We start from the raw sequence: 20,545 nt of genomic DNA on the forward strand, positions 1-20,545 counted from the left end.
CGCTTGAGTTCCTTCCCTTTTTCTTCCGGTAACCGTGACAGCATGGATATAGAGTCTATTTCGATGCCCAAGAATACCAGCCGCGTGGAGGGCCCGACTGTTTTGCTTTCTGCAATAGGTATACCGAACTTATTGGCAACCCACACAATAGGTCTGCAAGTCTCTCGCTTGAGGACGACCAACAAATAGGAAGTCGTCTAAGTAATGTACTATGTTCGTGGATCCGGATTCTTGTTCGAGCACCCAATGTATAAAAGAGCTGAAAGCTTCGAAGAAGGCACATGCGATAGAGCATCACGTTGGTAGGCATTTGTCCACGAAGTAACCGCCTTCGAATTGAAAACCCAGCAATGGAAAACTCTCTGGATGTATGGGTAGTAAACTGAAGGCTGACTCAATGTCTGCCTTTGCCATCAATGCCCCTTGACCGCATATCTGCACTAGCCGCACTGCTGAGCTGAATGACTGGTATCTTACCGCGCAGAGCTCGTGAGGAATGAAGTCGTTGCCGATCCACCCTCTGGGAAGGACAAATTGTGGATGAGTCTAAACTTGCCTGTCTCTTTTTTAGGGATGACCGCGAGGGGGGAGAATACCAATCCTGGAAAAGGGGGCGTGTGGAAAGGTCCAGCAATACGTCCTAACGCAATCTCTGCGGAAAGTTTGTCTTTGACGATCTTGGACAGGCTGCGCGTAGAAGGGCTCTGTCTGTGAACGTGTGGATGTTGCTTTTCTACCATCGTACCTCCGTGCAATATTTATGTTTCTTTTTATGGCCGTAAAGCCACACATACTGTGAAGGGGAAGGGCAGGGTAGGACAGTGACGGAACAGAGGTGGCTCTGACTCTTTTTAAGAGAGCGAGAGCGATCAAATCCTTCTGGTCTGGGCTGAGACAGAGCGGCGCCCTGCTCCTCGTCTCATCTGCCAACTAAAGTTTCTTCCCCTCCCCAGCTGTAGGGTCTGACACTTTTGCCTGTCCCCATACCTTCTTGCCGAGGATTGATATATTAGTAGCCCTGCCTTGTACGGGATATGAGTGTTTCTGTGCCCGGTTAGTGTGATCAAACAGCTCCATAGTTAAAGGCACAGGCTAACTCATTTGAGCCCCCCCCTCAATGTATGCATGGAGATGTAGTCCCATTTCCTTTAAGGAACATCTATATTTAGTGTAAGATGTGAGCACAAACTGAATTACAGTTCAGGGCCTCAGAGTATGAGGTGCTTTTAAATGCAAATTACTCCATTTCAAGGTCTGCAGTTTTTTGGGTTTTTTTGGTGATGCTGTGATGTCTTTTAAACTTGATATAGTTTAGGGCCTTAGCGTGTTGTAATCCAACTCTGTATGCCCTAAAAACCAGGATTAGCAACGGTCTTTTGGCATAGAGCTGGCTGATCTTCCTAGGTTTTATTTCCCTTCCGGGATGATTCAGGAAATTGTGCTACATCATTGTAAAGCTAGTTATTTACTGGCACTCCCATTTATTTATGTTGAGGTTTAATCAGTAATAAAGTTCAGTAACACATTTTAGTAACTCAACCTGTATTTAGAGATGAAGGTCAGCAAACAATTTGGGGTGATTTTTTTTTTTTTTGCTGGATAAAGCTATTAGTTAAAAGACAAAAAGCCACATTTGGATATTAGTGACTGGAAGATAGTTTTCAGGTATCTAACATCTGCTTTTTAGGGTAACTTGTGTTGAATAGTAGTTGACACAATATTTATCTGCTAATGAGATCCTTGACCTGTGTCAAGCAGAATTTTTTTCAGGGCTGCTACATCAAGGTGCTACGTTGTCCACCCAGGGCAAATCTTCATCTTGATTTGGACCGTGGAAGTGCTGTTTCACTTGTCCACAGCATTTATCAGACTACTGTAAAGCTATAAATCGATTTGTCTATGAAAAGGATTAAAAATGCAGGAAAATTCGGCAGCTAGTGTTGCTGGGAACCAGTAGATGGGATTATGTCAGTCAAGTCTGAAACAATTACATTGGCTCCCAGTAGAAGCTTGCATTATTTCCTTTAAACCCTATAGAGTTTAACCCCAGTATATCTACCCCCTCGGCCGGATTTTAAAAGGGTTACGCGCGTAACCCTTTTAAAACCCCCCTGCATGTGCCGAGCCTATTTTGCATAGGCTCGGCAGCACGCGCAAGTCCCGGGGCTTCGCAAGGGGGGCTTGTCGGGGACGTGCCAAGTGGGTGGCACGATTTTCAGGGTGTTCCGGGGGCGTGTCTGGGGCGTGGCGCCGGCCCGGGGGTGTGGTCGAGGCCTCCGGACCAGCCCCCAGGTCGGGTGATGGCGCGCCAGCAGCCCGCTGGTGCGCGTAGAGTTACGCCTCCGGCCGGCGTAACTTTGCCAACAAAGGTAGGGGGAAGGGTTAGATAGGGCCGGGGGGGTGGGTTAGGTAGGGGAAGGGAGGGAAAGGTGCGGGGGGGTAGAAGGAAAGTTCCCTCCGAGGCTGCTCCAATTTCGCAGTGGCCTCGGAGGGAACGGGCAGCACGCGCAAGTTGCACAATTGTGCACCCCCTTGCGCGCGCCGACCCCGGATTTTATAAGATACGCGCGGCTACGCGCGTATCTTATAAAATCCGGCGTACTTTTGTTCGCACCTGGTGCACGAACAAAAGTACACGCGCACGTAGATTTAGAAAATCTACCCCTCTGTGTCTTTTATAGTTGCTTTTACATCCACCACTAGATGGTTAGAGAACAAGATTCCCACCCCCACAATATTTGTGTCTTACTGTCACCGGGGCCAAATATTGTTGAGGAAACAACTTGGAGCATAAAACACCCTCATTTGAGATGCCTCTTGGCAGAATATAATAGTGGCCTTGAAATTTTTGACCTCTTGACATAACAGTCACCTTTTACATAGGGAATTCAGCCCCATAGAGTTTAATGCAATATTTTTCAGAGTGCCCATTGATAAGATGACCGCTCCCCATAAGACACATACCTCAGAGCCATACCAAATACCCCCAATAAGTGTACCCACTTTCAGAATTATCCCATATCATAATACTATGTTGAAATATAAACCCCCACCCAAGCACATCCCTGAAGCCCCCCGCCCCTCCCCAATACCATCCATCACCCTTGGTGATGACTCTCCTCTATAAGGAATGACAACAACGTAACCTGTGTCAAGATCCTAGAAATATCTTAACGGTAAATACGTTGAAATCTGCATATCACATCCTCTCACATAATAATAGAAACAATCAAGCGTAAAGTGAAACTCCCTAAGGGGCGGATTTTAAAACAATATGCGCGCTGGTACTGCTGGTACTTTTGTTCGCGCCACCGGCGCGAACAAAAGTACACCAGATTTTATAAGATACGCGCATAGCCGCGAGTATCTTATAAAATCCGGGGTCGGCGCGCGCAAGGGGGTGCACATTTGTGCAACCTGCGCACGCCGAGCCCAGCGCGGCCTGCCTGTTCCCTCCGAGGCCGCTCCGATTTCGGAGCGGCCTCGGAAGGAACTTTTCTTCGCCCTCCCCCCACCTTCCCCTCCCTTCCCCTACCTAACCCACCCCCCCGGCCCTATCTAAACTCCCCCCTTACCTTTGTCGGCAAAGTTACGCCTGCTGAAAGCAGGCGTAACTTTGCGCGCGTCGCCGGCAGCCCCGCTCCGTCCTCCGGTCCCGGGGCGTGGTCCGGAGGCCTCGACCACGCCCCCGGGTCGGCGCCACGTCCCGGGCCCGCCCCCGAAACGCCGCATCGTTTCGGGAACGCCCCCTCCCTCCCCGTTTCGAAAGCCCCGGGACTTACGCGCGTCCCGGGGCTTTACGCGCGCCGGCGCGCAGGGGTTTTAAAATCCGCCCCTAAGGGACTCAGGATATCCGGATACCCTGAAAATTAACCAACAAGAAGTACACAAGTCTTTTTCACACTGGAGCCTCCTTAAATGATGGAAGAGATCCCTCCATATTGACGCTTCATCCTTCAAACACTGTTGGCTACACACTGCCATCTAGAGCGGGATCTCTCCAACGCACATCGCCGTCATCTCCCGCACACCCTTTGGAGCCTTGGGAACCTCCAGCCCGGCAACTCCCAAAATCTGAGCTGCCTCAGCCACAGTTTGTACTCTCGACGTGACTCCCTTGACGGCGAAACAGCCACTGGCATTGCATATTCCAATTGCGCAGAACAAAGATTACATCCTTAAATTCCCTCTTCTTGCATATAGTCCTGAAAAACGTCTATTCTGTGCCCTTTCCATGAAATCGAGCCATTTTTATGGGCTTGTGCCATTAACTTTTCTCTTTTATAGGAAAGCTGTGGAAACAAGCTGCTATGTCCTTGGGGGAGGTTTCCCCTGGGAGTTCCCAGAAATAGATGGGCCCATTCAAGCTTTACTGGCGGTATTTCAGCCTCCTGATTATCAGAGCCCAAGATCATGGGGCAGATACTGTCCATCACATGAAAACAATCGCCAAATTATATGCCCCCCCTGAATCGCAAGTTTGCTCTTGAACGATTCTCCAGATCTTCCAAACTAGCACTAAGATCCGAGTATGAGAGAGAGAGCTTTTCACATGCCAAATAGCTCTGTCGTCTCCCCAGCTTGCTCTTCAACTCTTGTCTCGGCCTCCTCGGCTTGAGTATATCACCTTTCATCTCAGCAGCTGTGTTTACGGTTTCCTCTTTAATTGCCAGCATGTTACAATGAAGGTCTTTTAAACCAGGTTTGAAATTTGGATTGGGAAGGAGCGTCACCCGCTGCACCATTAAGCAGGCCTACCTCAGTTTCTGTATCGACACCATCCGTGACTGCATCATCACCCGGGCCTTCTGCGCCTTGCGTCAGTACACTCGCAAAAGAGCACTGTTTTAAGGTCCACATTTTTCTTCTAGGACACCATCCGTTAGCTCACAAGCCAATCCTTCACAATAGGCCCACACAAACACACGTTATGCCCTTCATTATTAAGGATGATCACGGATTAGGTCGGGAACTGCAGAGTGAGGCTGCCATTACATGCGTTGATGTCACTTCCTCCTTCAGCTATTGGGGAATGTGAGTCCATCTGAATGTGTGACTCAGCTGGTGACTTGTGAAACCATTTCCACAAATTTACGTGTGAATTTAACTTTTAAAATGAGGCTATGTTCTTTATATTCCCAATTTCTTTTTCCTGTCTCTAGAGGCTGATAGATAAATCAAATCAAATTATTTTGATTGTTGGTGTCAACCCTGCAGGAAAACGTTTCCGTGGAGTTTGCAACCATGTGGGTAATTTTGATTACTGCCTCCTAGATGTCACCGTAGTGTGATGACTGGGAGTCTCCTCCACAGGGACTGTGAGCACCACCTCTGCAGCCACCTTAGCCCTGGCTAGCACAGGGACCCGAAGACTTGACCTTAGAATTGAACCCATGTTCTCCACAAGGCAGAGCACAGCAGCTGCTTCAGAACCACCGGGAGGCCCCTTTACACAAAAACTACTCTGAAGCAAACTTTTCTGATAAAACGGTTCCTTATACTGTATATTAATTAATAAGAGGAAATGATTAAAGGCTTTGAAATACTAAATTACTCCTTTTTTTTTCTCTCTTTCTTTAGTTTTATTCCCAGGTCTCCTTTCTGAGTTTTGTTAATGTGTATTATATACTAAAAAATAATTTACTGGGATAACAATTAGGAGCCTCGTCCTTTGATCAATGAGATCACTTCAGGAATGAAATAAAAGTCAAAATAAGAAAGAGTATCTTTAAGATTTTGATTTTTCTAACTAGAAATGACGTAATCTGAGTGTTCGCTGGTGCCGCTGTTCTGGAGAGTGTGAAAGCAGAATAATAACTCTTGTTCTCTCCCTGTGACTTTCAAACACATGGAAAACTCTCTCCCTGCCCTGCTGAGCCCCAGCGCTGGGAGGTCTCCTGATGGAGGGGATGCAGAAGGTGCTGAGTGTTCCTGGTTTGTGTTTCAGGTCCCAGTAACCTTTGAGGACATCGCTGTCTATTTCTCCCAGGATGAGTGGGAATATTTAGAAAAACAGCAGAAGGAGCTTTACAAGGATGTGATAAGGGAGAATTATCAGTTGCTGATCTCATTGGGTAAGGAAGAATTTTATGTTTTATTAGGAGCCCTTGGCTACGCTAAAAAAAAAAAAATAATAATGTAATTCTGAATTTGAGGTTTTCTTAAGAACATAAGAAATTGCCATACTGGGTCAGACCAAGGGACCATCAAGCCCAGCATTCTGTTTCCAACAGAGGCCAAACCAGGCCACAAGAACCTGGCAATTACCCAAACACTAAGAAGATCCCATGCTACTGATGCAATTAATAGCAGTGGCTATTCCCTAAGTAATACTTACTGTGATTTGGTAAGAAAGTGAGAAAGTGAACCAGTGCTGTAGTAATCACTTTGCATAGTTTCATAGTAGATGACAGCAGAAGAAGACCAATTCCATCCAGTCTGCCCAGTTATTCCTGTCTACTGCTAAGGATATATCCAAACTGTTAGTAATAGAAGCTTCTCTGCTTGTAGAATAATGTCTCTTTTTATAGTTAATACTTCTGGTCTTTCTCACAGGTTCTCTTTCATCCTTGGTTGATAAGCATAGATTCCAAACTTAATTCAATACTCGGCAACCCTTCCTTCCCTACCACTGTATCTGACAGACATGGAGACACATTTGTATATAGTTGCAATCCCTGAGACTTGGCATAGTGGAAGCCATGACTTTCCCAGGCTGTCATCAGGGAGATAAGAGAGAAGCAGATTTCTCCCTCAAAGCAGGGCCGAATTCAGCCATGACAAGTGGTGGTGGTGTCAGCCGAAAGCATCAAACGGACCCTTCTGTCTTAGCTAATGGAGCTTTTGTTCTACTGTGTATGTGCGGGAGTTCCCGTGCTGGCGCTGCCTCGTGCTACAGCATGGATATATGTTCCCTTCTTTCAGTTTTTTCTTGATTCATTTTACTAGCTCCTTTTGGAATTTTCTTAATTTTTTTCCATTACTTTGCCTTGCCTCGTCTCACTGCCTCAGCAGCTGCCTTGCAGCACTTTTCAATGCTACTTACAAAAAAAAAAAAAAAGAAGGCCGCTCTCAGCAGCTCTTAAGGTTCGCATGTGTGGCAAAACGATGTCTCTCACCATCTAGCGTAACATCTGTTATTGGTGTCTTGGGCCCAGTCACGATCCACCTGTTACCATCGTGGGCCTGTAAGATGGAGGAGTTGCACAGGGAAGTAAAAAGCCACAGTCGGTCCTCCTGGAGTGGAGCCTCTTCCAGCTTCCCACCTGCTGAGATGAGCAGGGGCTCCTTGAGCAGGCCTTCGCCCACTTTGGAGCAGGCTTTAGGCCCCTCCACCCTGGGGTCCAGTAAGCAGTGAAAATGTCCTCCTCAGTGGCTGTGAGCCCCTAGGGGGCACCACAGGGCTCTGGGCAAGCCAAAAAAGAAGACGTGGCATTCATGGAGACAGCGGTACAAATCTTTGCCAATGAATCAACACTATCGATGCACAGAGTCTCAGCGTTGTCGATGCGCCACTCGTACATTGATCCCTGGAGCTATCGGACAAGCATCGGACCCCAATACCGTCAATGCATTGAGCCCCAATGCCTTCGATATATCAAGCCTTGGCACTAGTGATGCTGCTTCCCTTGGCCCTGTTGACGTCAGGGCTGGGAGCCAGTCCTCAGTGCTTCTGACACAGCTATTTCTTAAATAAGGGCAACTGTCGTTTAATTCCATTGGCACATTCTGGGTGGGAAGGAGCAATGGGAAGGGGACATGTTCCATTTACCACTTCCTATCTCCAGGGCAATATCACCATCAAGACTTCTAGAGTAAAGTCTTCATCTGGAGATGCCAGATCCTATCTGTTCAGTGGTGCCCCTAATCTGCATGCGCCCTTCAGGACAACTACAGAGTCCAGGGGGCTCTCCAGAGGAACCTCTTCTGGTCTCAGAAGATGATGTTCTACCCCCAGTGCCTAATCAGAGGGCACAAAGCCGTTAGACCAAGTTGCAGGCTTGGTGAAAACCTTTTTTGCCTCCCTAGTGGCTAAGGACAAGGAGGGCACTCCTCAACCTCTCCTCTCCAGTGTCGAATTTGCTCCTGCAAGAGGGGAGTCCCTTTTTCCTCTGCACCAAGATCCCCCTTGAGCGGAGCTAATTCATCCTGCTCACCATTCTCTCACAGCAAAGTCCCGTCGGAGGAAGCTGCTCAGAAATATTCCCCTCGGAGATGACCAAGGAACCCACCTCAGTAACCTGCATCATCATTGAGATCCTAGGTCAGTGTCACTTCACCCCTCTATTCGGAGGAGGGATCAAAAGGAATTTCTTTGGCCCCCCCCTATCTGAACCTCCAAAATGGGCGTCAACATTTTGTAAAGGATCTCCGCAGAGAAGTCTCTTGCGTTCTCCAGATCCTAAACACGCCAGTGGAACCTGCAGCAATTCCAATACACTGGATCCTTCAGGAATTACAGACAAGAAAATCCAATTTCCTGTGCCCCGGTAGCCAGAAAACCAGATCTAAAATACAGAGCCCGAAAAAACCCGGGGTTTGGGGTGGTGCAGCTGCTTTATCGATTGGATGCTGTGGTGTCGGCATTAAAGTGGGCTAAGAAAGCAAGGATATTCTCCAGTACTCCGGCATGCAAAAATCCTAGGCTGATAGATAATTTTGGGAAAACGGTTTTCCAGAGCTCAATGCTTAATGCCCACATTGTTGTGCATTAATTCTGTATGATGCAATAGTTATATGATTGCATTCAGAATCTGAAACTGATGTTAGGCCCAGGTGACACGGGTGCTTCTGGATACAGAAGAACGCATATGCCACCTCACTTGCTCCATATACAAGTCGTTCGATACTACAGCCCATTCATCATCGGCATCCATTGGAACTCGTCAAATGGCTTGGCTAAGGGCCAACAGTTTGTGTGTCGATGTCCACAAAAATTGGCAGCTATCCCCCTGGACTGGATATCTCCTCTTCGGAGTCAAGCTCGGGAAATGGTGCCCAGATCAAGGAGCAGCACATGGTGGTCTAGTCTCTCTCGATGGTATCTGAATGACAATCATCAAGGTGCCCCTACTTTTCTTTAAGTGATCCTGTTTCCAGAGATTCCCTTTCTGGTAATTTCAGTGGTATAATGCTCCACCTATGCTGCCACGTCAATAACTTCCAGCCTGGGGATGACAGCATGAGAGATGTCAGCCAAAAACGATGCTATTGTCCCACACCAAATTTGGGCTCAGTTTTTGACCAGTCTTGAAGTCCAGAACCCGGCTCCTTCAGTAGGGGGGAGAATTTACCTCTATGTAGAGGAGTGGTGCAGAATCACCAAGAACCTCTGGGTACTACAGATTGTGGAATCTGGTTGCTGCTTGCATTTCTCCCAGCTTCCAATGCTTCCCAGTTGTTCAGCCTTCCATCTGAATCTATCTCGCTCCTCTCAACTCTGCCTGGAGGCGGAGTTGCTTCTCCCGACAGTGGGCAAAAAAACTGTATCGCCCGACCAACATGGCCAGGGGTTCTACTCCTGCTATTTCCTTATCCCTAAGAAATCTGGGGGATTGGGACTCATCCTGGATTTACAAATTCTGAACAAGAGCCTATGGGAGGAATTCAAAATGAACTCCCTGTATTCCATCCTACCTTTCATTCAGATTGGAGGTTGGATGTGTGCCCTGGAGCTGAAGGACACGGAAGCTCACATATACCCATTGACACTATCTACGCTTTATAGTGGAATCATCTGTAGTACTCCATCAGTTAACCGATTTTCTTACAGAGCACAATATTCTTCATATTAATCAACATGGATTTAGAAAAGGTCATTCCACAGAAACACTTCTTCTATCCTCTTTTGATACTTTTTTCCGTGCATTCGACTCATATACAGACTACATTATAGTTTTCTTAGATATATCAGCAGCATTCGATACCATTAATCATCAGATACTCATTTCAGGTCTTCAAAACATAGGCATCACAGGTACAGTTTTGAACTGGTTTACATCCTTCCTCTCCAACCGACCTCAACAAGTCAATTATAGTCAGCACTGCTCTTCCCCATATATCATTAATTCCGGCGTTCCTCAGGGCTCATCTCTTTCTCCTATTCTGTTCAACATATATCTACTTCCTTTATGCTACATTCTATCCTCTCTTAATCTTCAGTTCAAAATTTATGCAGACGACATCCAATTTTTTGTCCCATATAAATCATCCTGGTCAGACACTCTATCTTTAGTTTCTCTATACTTATCTACAATCAACTCTTGGCTCTCCCACAATCGATTAAAACTGAATCCAGCAAAAACTGAGCTCGTATACTTAACTTCCATCTCTGATTCTTCATTAGGTCCACCATCACATCTTATAATCAATAATGTCACTATCCCCATAACACGCTCTGCTATAAGCCTAGGTGTTAACATTAATTCAGATCTTTCTCTAAAACAACACATATCCTCACTTACAAAAAAAATCGTTTTTCAAACTACGTCTGTTAAAACATCTTCGTCCTCTACTATTTTACCGAGATTACAGAACCATTCTTCAATCCTTAATCTTCTCTGGCTTAGACTATTGTAATGCTCTCTTCCTAGGATTGTCAGACTCTTCACTATACCCCCTTCAACTGATCCAAAACTCTGCAGCCCGGATACTAACCAGAACATCTTTACGTCATCATATCACCCCTATTCTACAATCATTACACTGGTTACCCATAAAGTTCAGAATAAAATACAAAATTCTCTCTATTATCCATAGTTTAATTCATAACCATAATCATACTTCTACCTGGCTTTGTTCAATACTGCGCATATACAAACTGACGCGACACTTAAGATCACTTAACCAAAATTTACTAGATATCCCTTCTCCTAAACAAGCCAGATTAGACCTCACTAGAAAAAGAGCCTTTTCAATAGCCGGTCCAACACTTTGGAACACTTTACCAAACCATCTTCGCTCGATATCCAACCCTGCACATTTCAAAAAATCTCTCAAAACATATCTTTTTCAACTTGCATTCAACACGTCTTCTAATTAAACTTAATCATCAATACCGAAATTACCCTCTTAAACATAGTTACACCCATTACAATCCCATTTATACTACACATAACTACAACATACCTGCTCATTCACACGTTTCCAACTATCATACCCTTCTCCCTTCTTCCCTTTATCTCATATAATTTTTACGCTCTATTTCTCCCACTTCCCCTTCCTCCTCCCGTTCCCCTTCCCCCCTTTTTCCCCTTTTCCCCCAAAACAATAAGCCCATGGTTCCAAACTTTTTATATTTTTAATAACCTTATATACTAGCATTCTGTCTAGTTATTACCAATTTTTATGTAAAGTTTAAAAATTCCATTTTATTTTGATTATTTTATTTTTGGTTTTAAATCTGTGAACCGTTTTTGATAAAATTTCTTTTTTAAAAAACGGTATATAAATACTTTTTAAATAAATAAATAAATAAATAAATAAATCTCACTACCATTACAAGCTGCTCCCCTTCAGGCTGTCAGCAGCACCAAGGATCTTCAAGGCATCTTTGTTTTCCCTTACCTGAGTGGCTGGTTAGTAACGTACGCTTCCCAGAAGACAGTCCAACTCCTTCAGTCACTGGGTGTCATTGTCAATTTCAAGAAATTGAATCTGATTCCTTCCCAGAAAATTTAAATTCATCAGGGCATGGATAGACTCTCTAGAAGAGAAAGCTTTTCCCCCCAATAGATCAAGCGTGCCGTCTCAGATCCCTGGCTCAACGGTTGATACAAATGGATCACATGACAGCTAAGGAAATGTTAGTTCTCCTGGACCATGGCAGCAGTGGTTCATGTGGTTTCTCTAACCTGCCTCCACATGCACATCCTCCAATAGGGCCACCATGCCCGATGGGACCAGTTAACTCAACATTTGTTAACTCTGATGAATGTCTCGCAGGAAATGAAGAGAGAACTTCAGTGGTGGATGGAATCTGAACAATTTAGGGAGGGGAGCCCTCCTTAGTCTGCTTCCCCATCAAGTCACGTTAGCAACAGATGTGTCCACCAAAGGATGAGGAGCACACACTGGTCCTTTCTGAACTTGGGAAACCTGATCATCAGTGGAACCACTGTTTTTACTCATTCTGCTAAAGCAAGCAAGCAGACACATCTGAGCGCTTTCTTGCATCTTCTCCAGGGAAGGAGAATATCCAGCCAAACCTATAACCAAGTAGCCATGTTTTAAGTCGGTGGTCCCCAACCCTGTCTGGGGGCCCACTAGCCAGTCGGGTTTTCAGGATAGTCCCAAGAAACAAACCGGAAGCCGATCCAAGATGGCTGATAGCAATGAACACGAGGAAATGGATCGGTAAATTAGGACTTTATTGAATCTTGCCCGACTCTGGCCGAGTTTCGCTCAACGAGCTGCCTCAGGGGCTTAAGAGCCACCTAAACTGGCACCATCACGAACACATTATTACAGAACAGCATGAATATCTCGTATGCTACAGTTGCATATTAGAGAAATATTCATCAGCAGAAACAAACTGCTGTGAGCATCACAATGATATATATATATATATATAAGTGCACAAGAAGGAAGAAGCTGGTGTGATGTATGCAGCCAGCTGTGGCTCCCAGAGCTCCTCCACTGCGGCTGCTTCTAACACTGAGAATGGCTCCCATCCAGTGCTCGGTGCAGGCCCTCTCCCTGTCTCACTCAGCCTGGGATAAGGCAGGACTCAAAGGAGGAAGCTCAGAAGGGAGATGAGGAGATACGGTGTCCACTGTGCGTGTGCCGCACAAAGCAGATGCCAACATGTCTTCAACTTCTTTGGGTAGAAGAAGTGATCAGAGAGAGCTCAACATCCATGCCATCAGTTTGACGGGGGTGATATTAGAGAAATATTCATCAGCAGAAACAAACTGCTGCTCACAGCAGTTTGTTTCTGCTGATGAATATTTCTCTAATATGCAACTGTAGCATACGAGATATTCATGCTTTTCTGTAATAATGTGTTCGTGATGGTGCCAATTTAGGTGGCTCTTAAGCCCCTGAGGCAGCTCGTTGAGCGAAACTCGGCCAGAGTCGGGTTTTCAGGATATCCACAATGAGTTTACATGAGAGAAAATTTGCATGCACTGCCTCCATCACATGCAAATTTTCGCTCATGCATATCGTGAAAACCCAACTGGCTGGTGGGCCCCCAGGACAGGGTTGGGGACCACTGTTTTAAGTCGATAAATAGAGGCATAGGATAATGGAGCCTCTGTCAGGAGGCTATGAATTGAGAGTGGACTTGTGACCACCAAGTCTTCCTGCAAGCGAACTAACTTCTGGGTCTTTCCAGCATATTAGCAGATCATCTCAGCAGGGTGTTTTATCTTCACAAGTGTTCCCTGCATCAATCAGTAGCAGACAAACTGTTTGACTTTTGGGGACATCTAAAGATCGACTTATTTACATCAGGGGAAAATGGAAAGATTTTGTTCCACTCTTCCAAGGAAACTCCAGTCCACTCTGGACACTTTTCCGCTCAACTGGAATGCAGGAGTCATGTACCCTTTTTCCATCGTTTATCCTAATTGCCAGGAAAGTGCAAAAAATGCTCAAAGAGCGGACTCACTTGATACTTATTGCATGCACTAGCATGGCCCAGACAAGTGTGGTTCTCATACCTTGCCCAGTTGTCCGTCAGCCCCCCGATCCCTCTTAGGGCTGACATAACCTTATTGAACCTCTTTCTCTCTCAAACTGATGGCATGGATGTTGAGCTCTCTCTGATCACTACTTCTACCCAAAGAAGTTGAAGACATGTTGGCATCTGCTTTGTGCGGCACACGCACAGTGGACACCGTACCTCCTCATCTCCCTTCTGAGCTTCCTCCTCTGAGTCCTGCCTTATCCCAGGCTGAGTGGGACAGGGAGGGCCTGCACCGAGCACTGGATGGGAGTCATTCTTCACGTTGGGAGCAGCCGCAGTGGAGGAGCTCTGGGAGCCACAGCCGGCTGCCCGCCTCACGCCAGCTTCTCCCTTCTTGTGCACTTATATATAAGGGGAAGTGGCTCATTGTGATGATTCCATTGGGGTCTTGGCCCCCTCTCTCCCTTTGTTTTAAAATTTGGAAGCGAGACTGGTGGGGCTCGGTGCTGCTCTATTTCTTCTTTTGACCTATGCGGCCTCTCCATGGAGGGTGATGTGCCACACAACATTTTTGTAGGAAGGCCTTGGGCTTCACAAGGTTGGGAAACACTGAAATAGAGAAACAGGTTACAGGAGCTTCAGGCTTAGATGGGAACCGCTGTCTGTGGGGAATTAGGGAGGCAGGTAACGGGGAGCTCCAGGCTTAATTGGGAGAGGCTGTGAACATAGAGAGTGAAGCTAAATTCCCACAATGCGCAGCTTCCTGCCTTACATTTGACCAATCAGATCAAAGGTTATATTCTGTGTTAAAACACTAATTTGCAACTACAGTTTGTCAATACAACCACTAGTTGGCAACTTATTTATAGACTGATTTTCCATTAAGACTTATTTGAAACAATTATATTCTTCTAGATATTCGGCGAGATAAATGTCCCACTGGATATCCCCGATTAGAGTTATCTGCCTAACTTTAGATGGATAACGTGAAACCTATTGCCAGTTAAATTTAAGGTTACCTGGCAGGATCAATACCAACTTACCTCCACCCCGACTGAAGATTAACATTGCGCGAGGTATCGGGAGGGTGGGAAGGTTAGCGAGGTGGGGTGAAGAAGTAGGAAGGGCGGCAGTAGAAGGCTAATTTTGGAAAATTAATGATGAATCGGGGAGTGGATGGGTGAAGGGGATTTGGCAGGTCCTGAACCCTTTCAGAGGGATTGGGACGGGAGGGGAAGCGTGGCTGGGGAATTTTAGACTTGCTCTCAGTCACATTTAGAGATAACCGATTTAACTTATTTGGCTAATTCCTAATGTTGGTGTTAGCCAGGTAAGTTAATCGGCTAACTTGTCTGTGTCCTGGAACACCCTTTATTTATTTGGCTAATTTGAGAGTTAGAAGTTAACCAGATAAGTACTGGGGATTTCGTAGTCTCGGCACTTAGCCAGGTAACATGAGTTATCTTGTGAATATTGACCTCTTTGTTAGTAAATCACTATATAGTTTTGACTCTCAGTTTTGCACAAATTGGGCATAAAATATGAACTCTGTGTAGGGCCTCTTCTGGTTTGAACATTTTTATTTATTGAAGACAGCAAATATCTTTATGTTGGAAACGTTTATGTGTCTTAAATTTAGGCGAATTACAGCAGAGTGATTATGGGAAACCTAATGCTGCGTTCTTCCCCCAGGAGCAGGTTCTCCGGCCGTCACCCCTGATATTATCTCCCACATTGAACGAGGGGAGGAGCCGTACATCAGGGAGGAGCCGGGATCAGAGGAAAGAGAAACTGGGAGAAGCAGCTGCTCAGGTGAGTGCAGGAATAAGAGGGACCGGGGTAAAACTGCTGAGGTGAAGAGTGGAAGGAGCAGCTGGGAACTGCAGAGACCCCTGCACCAGCTCCTCTGGAGATCGCTTTAATCACTCACAGGGTTTCTGTCACAGGCGGCAATCCCACAGGATGTCCCTTTCCTCATCCGGTTGCCATAAGACCATCTCAGGGAATATGGTAAAGCATAAGAGAGCAAGTTTGGGGGGTGTATGTGGGGACTGTGATTTAATTGTTGCTTTTGTCTTTTGCAATTGGATTGAAGATGTAACTCTCCCTGTGCAGGCTTGCTCTGGTCTGGCTGTTTATAAGTAATAAATGAAAGGAAGCCATTAAAGACTTTTTACCTTGTAAACTGTTTGGAAATTGCCTGTCCCTCGTTGTGGGGAAAATTCCTCGCGTTGTTCCCCTCATTGACAGGAGGTGTTCCTGGGGGTATGTGTAGCGCAGGGGAGAAAACCAATGCCGGAAATTGCTTTTTCCTCCCTGTGCATGCTCTTTTCCTGTCAATATTTACCCATATCCTCAACCGTTGCATCTATGTTGCACCTGTGGCCCGCCTCAGAGTAAAATATGCCTATAATGTTGCAAATACCAGAGGTAAAACGTACCCATGGGGTCTGCACCAGGATGGGCAGTTTCATTATTGCTCTCCGACGCACTGGACCCACCTTGTCCAGTAGTCTACTTAGCCTGCCCAGTTTTAATTTAGGGAGGCTGGAAAATTGCCAGAAATCTGCTGTCCCCCTGCTCCCCCTCCAACTGATTACTCCTGGAGCAGGGGAGGCAGTGTTGCCTGTCCTGGGTCTGGCAGCAGTCCTAGCAATCAGCAAGGCCGGGGACTGAGAGACAGGGTTTGCTTGTTTGCATTTCCAAGCTGAAATCTAATGAATGGGGCGAAGAGGCAATGCAACTGCTCGTGCTCGGCCAGGGCAGACTGAGCTCAGGTAAAGGTTTTTTTTAAATTGATTTAAGAAGAGAAGGGGAGTTGATTAGGATTCCTGCCTTCCTCCTTCCGGTCTCCGTGCTCAGCAAGCGGTCCGACGACCCTTCCCTCCTCCGATGGTGTTCAGGGGAGGGGGCAGCCTGGCAGGTTGAGCAGCCTTTGCGGCCAGGCCCCACCCCGAGGCTCGGCTGGTTTGCTGTGTCGTAGGCCGCGGCAGAGCCTTCGCATGCGTTTTGTGTGCCATATGCCGTCCCCTTTGGTTCTGTCTGATCGTGACTTGTGTGCCCGTCTGTGCGGCCTTGTGCGTTGGCTTGCGCACCCAGTTGAGTGCCTAGCTGAGCATCTAATTTGGTGCCTAGTTAAGAGCATAGGAGCGCCCAAATTGTGCTCCTATGCACGTTAGGTTCCCCGAGCATCCTGTCGGAGCTCAGGTGGGCGTATATTTCGGCACAGTGTTGGGAATGGCGCCTTTAGTTAAAAAAAAAAAAGCGCCTTGCCCTGTGTGTGGCGTGCCATGTTCGGGCATCTCAGCCTGGCACTGTTTGGAGTGGGGGGGGGGCTGTCGGAAGGGTCGCCTGATCTTGGGGCTCCCCTAACTGGTCGTCAGCAGGGGAAGGTAGTTCAATGGGCTCTGGACTCCTGCCCCCCCTGGCCTTGGCATGGGTCCTTCTGACCTCTCTTCAGGCGCAGTCCTCAGCCCCGAAGAATCTTGCCAGGCCAGGGTCGCAGGTGGTGACCTCCTTCTTGCCTGGTATTTCGGTTGAGCGCCAGAGTACACCTGGATTGGCAGCAGGACTTCCCGATAGGGATCCGGATGGTATGGATGACCGATCCTGCCTCTCTGGAGGATTGGGACATTTCTCCGAGCTAAGAACCATACATGGACCACGTTGCGTTCCTTCATGGAGAAGAATTCATGGCTCTGATTTCCCAGACGTTAAAGGTGCTGAGAGCACCTGGGGCTGATTCCACATCGGTGCAAAAAGAAAAAAAAAAAGCCATTCAAGACTTGATCTCAAGTGTGGCGCCCCAGAATCTAATTTTAAAGGGGGGTTGGGTTTTTGAAGGCCTGTCCCCCCTGGATCCAGTGGTGAGAGAGCGCTGGCATTTTCCCAAAGTGGATTTTATTTATTTATTTATTTAACAGTTTTTTATACCGACCTTCATAGTAAATTACCATATCGGATCGGTTTACAGTTTAACAAAGGGAAAAACAACAAGAGTAACAAATTCACGTAAATGAAAGATAACAATAAGTAGGAATAAGTCAAAAATTACAATCAACAAGGGGAGAGAACTTGGAAGCTTGCAACAAGCTGGAAGGAAGATAGGCCGGTAAAAGAAATTTTACCATAGAAAGTACAAGTTAAAAACTTAAAGACGGTGTTTAAAGATGTGACGTCTCCCAGCAGATGACTCCCCATGGAGGGAGGAGCGGCCTTGAAGGTCGTACATGATAGAAGGATTGAGGCCATCCTCAAGCGAGCATTTGAGGCAGTGGCAATGACCTTGCGGGTCGCTGCTTCTTGCTCCCTGGTGGCGCGCTCTTGTTCTTTCTCAGGAGAGCGATGAATCTGGAGTGAATTCCAGGGCAGTTGTAGACCCCGCTGCCGACTTTTTAGCAGATTCAGGCTGCGATTTGGTCCGCACCTCGGCAGAGGAGAGGCTTCAGTAACAGTAGCCAGGTGTCGGTTATGGCTGCGAAATTGGTCTTACGAAATTGCCTTTTACGGGCTCGCTCTGGTTTGGGAACGAGTTAGAGAACCTGGCCAGTAAGAGGGGCGAATCCCCGGTTCCTCGGTTGCCGGAAATAAGCAGTTGTTGCATTCCTCTGGTATGAGGGGTCGTCTCAGGGACTCCAAGCGGTTTCGTACCTCCAGGGGGGCAATTTTTCGGAGGACTTGGCCTTTTGGCACGTCTCAGTCCTTTCGTCCCAGACAGCCCAAGCAAGGCGCGGACTCGGGTAGTGGAACCTCCCAGGCCTCCCAATGAAGGTTTGCCGACCCAGCCCTGGGAAGAGGAGCTAGGGGGACGCCTCTCTCTCTTTTATCAGAGGTGGGTCGAGATCACATCGGATCGGTGGGTCCTGGAGGTGAAACGAGAAGGATATGCGCTGGAGTTTTGCAGTGTTCCTCGGGGACGTGTTCATGGTGCCTCCCTGCCACTCCCCACAGAAGACGCAGGCCGTGGCGCGTACACTATCGAGGCTCCTCAGTCTGAGGGCTGTGGTCCCAGTATCCACATCTTGTCCAAGAATGTGAGGGCTCCTTTCTTCCCATCCTGGATCTCAAAGAAATCGACCGTCATTTGCGGGTGATCATTTGCACATGGAAACATTGCGCTCAGTGATGATGGCCGTGCAGTCGGGGGCACTTCTGACCTCCTTGGATCTATCCGAGGCCGACCTCTTTATTCCCATCTGATTGGGGCACCGTTTCTGCGTTTCACGGTGTTGGGGTGCCATTATCAGTTTCGGGCGCTGCCTTATGGTCTGGCCACCACACCCAGAACTTTTTCCAAGGTTACGGTGATGGTGGCGGCAGAGTCGAGAGAGGATGGGATACTAGTCCACCTGTATTTGGACAACTAGCTGATTTGGGCCAAGTCTCTAGAAGAGAGCCGCCTGGTCCTCGCAAGCTGATCTCCCTATTGCAGGAGCTCGGTTGGGTGGTGAACCTGGCCAGGAGCAGTTTTCGGCCATCTCAGTCGTTGGAGTATCTGGGGGTTCAGTTCGACAAGAGGCAGGGCAAAGCTTTTCTGCCAAAAGCTTGCCACTTTGCTGTGAGCTTGAAAATTCTCCACTTCCTTAGCCTATGTCTAGGTTTGGCAAGTGTTTGAGGCTTGGTGTGAGGATCGAGGAATGACTTCCTCGTTCAGTTAGGATCCTGCTCATTTTGGAATTTGTTTTGCAGGATGGGTTGAATAAAGGGTTGGCCCTTAATCTTTGATCAGGAGATCTTGGCTTCAAACATTGCAGGAAAAGACAACATAAGAGCAGACTTTCTCAGTAGACTATACCCAGGAGAATGGGTATTGTTGGACAAGGCGTTTCAGCTGATAGTGGATTGCTGGGGCCTTCCAGTTCTGGACCTGTTGGCGACTTCTCGCAATGCAAAGGTTCCTCAATTTTTCAGTTGCAGGAGGGATCCTAAGTTCTTGGGTATCGATGCTGTAGTGCAGATCTGGCCGGCGGACAAGCTGTATGCCTTTCCCTGTGGTCCATGTTGGGCAGGATAGTTCAGAGGGTCAAAAGCCACAGGGGGATGGTACTTGTGGTGGTACCGAATTGGCCCAGGAGACCACGGTATGCAGATCTGCAAGGACTCCTGGTAGACTCTCCCCCCTGTCTTCCGGCACACAGGAATCTTTTGCAGCAGGATCCTGTCCTTCACGAAGATCTGACTCGGTTGTGTCTTACAGTTTGGCCCTTGAGAGGGCTCGCTTGTTGAAGCTTGGATATTCTACTGCGATGATTGGCCCTTAATTCCTTGAAGGTACAGGTAGTGGCTCTTGCCTGTTTCAGGGCTCAGGTGAATGGTGATCCTTATCGTCTCATTCTGATGTAGCCCGTTTCTTGAGGGGAGTTCCTCCCTTGTGGTTACCGGTACCCTTGTGGAGTCTTAATCTGGTGTTGGCCAATACGTAGCCTTTCATTGTGATTACTGACCTTGAAAATGGTGTTTCTGGTGGTGATAAGTTTTTTGCGAATTGAATTTTCGAGCTGCAGGCCTTGTCTTGCCAGGAGCCATTCCTTCGGGTGCCTCCAGGGGCGATACAGCTGCGCACTGTTCCTTCTTTTTTTGCCTAGAGTGGTCTCAGATTTCCACCTGAATCGGTCCATTTCCTTGCCATCTCTGGATAAGGAAAGAGATGCGAAGGAATAGCGCCTGTTGCATCCCTTGGATGTCAAGAGATATGTACTGAGGTATCTGGAGGTTTCTAAACTTTTCTGAAAGATGGATCACCTGTTTGTCCTTCATGGTGGAGGTAAACAGAACACGCCGGTTTCGTAGGCTACAATACCGCACTGGATTAAGGAGGTAGTCACAGCCACGTATGTGGCTGCTGGAAAGCTGTTGTCCACTCAGGTTAGGGCTCATTTCACTAAGGCTCAGGCAGTGTCATGGGCAGAGGTTAAA

The 20,545-nt window shown here is 47.2% G+C and overlaps 2 protein-coding genes across 3 annotated transcripts in view; both read left to right on the plus strand.

Annotated features, from left to right (window-relative positions):
* LOC115085947 (oocyte zinc finger protein XlCOF6-like) overlaps positions 1 to 20,545 on the plus strand; it is a 1,095,473-nt gene that overhangs the window by 56,039 nt on the left and 1,018,889 nt on the right. The gene's annotated exons all lie outside the window — the stretch shown is intronic.
* LOC115085948 (oocyte zinc finger protein XlCOF6-like) overlaps positions 1 to 20,545 on the plus strand; it is a 33,158-nt gene that overhangs the window by 5,144 nt on the left and 7,469 nt on the right. Inside the window, exons 2-3 of one of the 2 annotated variants that reach the window (XM_029592508.1) lie at positions 5,948 to 6,074; positions 15,323 to 15,442. In XM_029592508.1, the coding sequence (XP_029448368.1) occupies positions 5,948 to 6,074; positions 15,323 to 15,442 (247 nt within the window). The remainder of the gene's footprint in view (positions 1 to 5,947; positions 6,075 to 15,322; positions 15,443 to 20,545) is intronic. The other variant, XM_029592509.1, reaches the window with a different exon arrangement.

This window comes from Rhinatrema bivittatum, chromosome 2, assembly GCF_901001135.1.
Source record: "Rhinatrema bivittatum chromosome 2, aRhiBiv1.1, whole genome shotgun sequence".
Lineage (NCBI taxonomy): Eukaryota > Metazoa > Chordata > Amphibia > Gymnophiona > Rhinatrematidae > Rhinatrema > Rhinatrema bivittatum.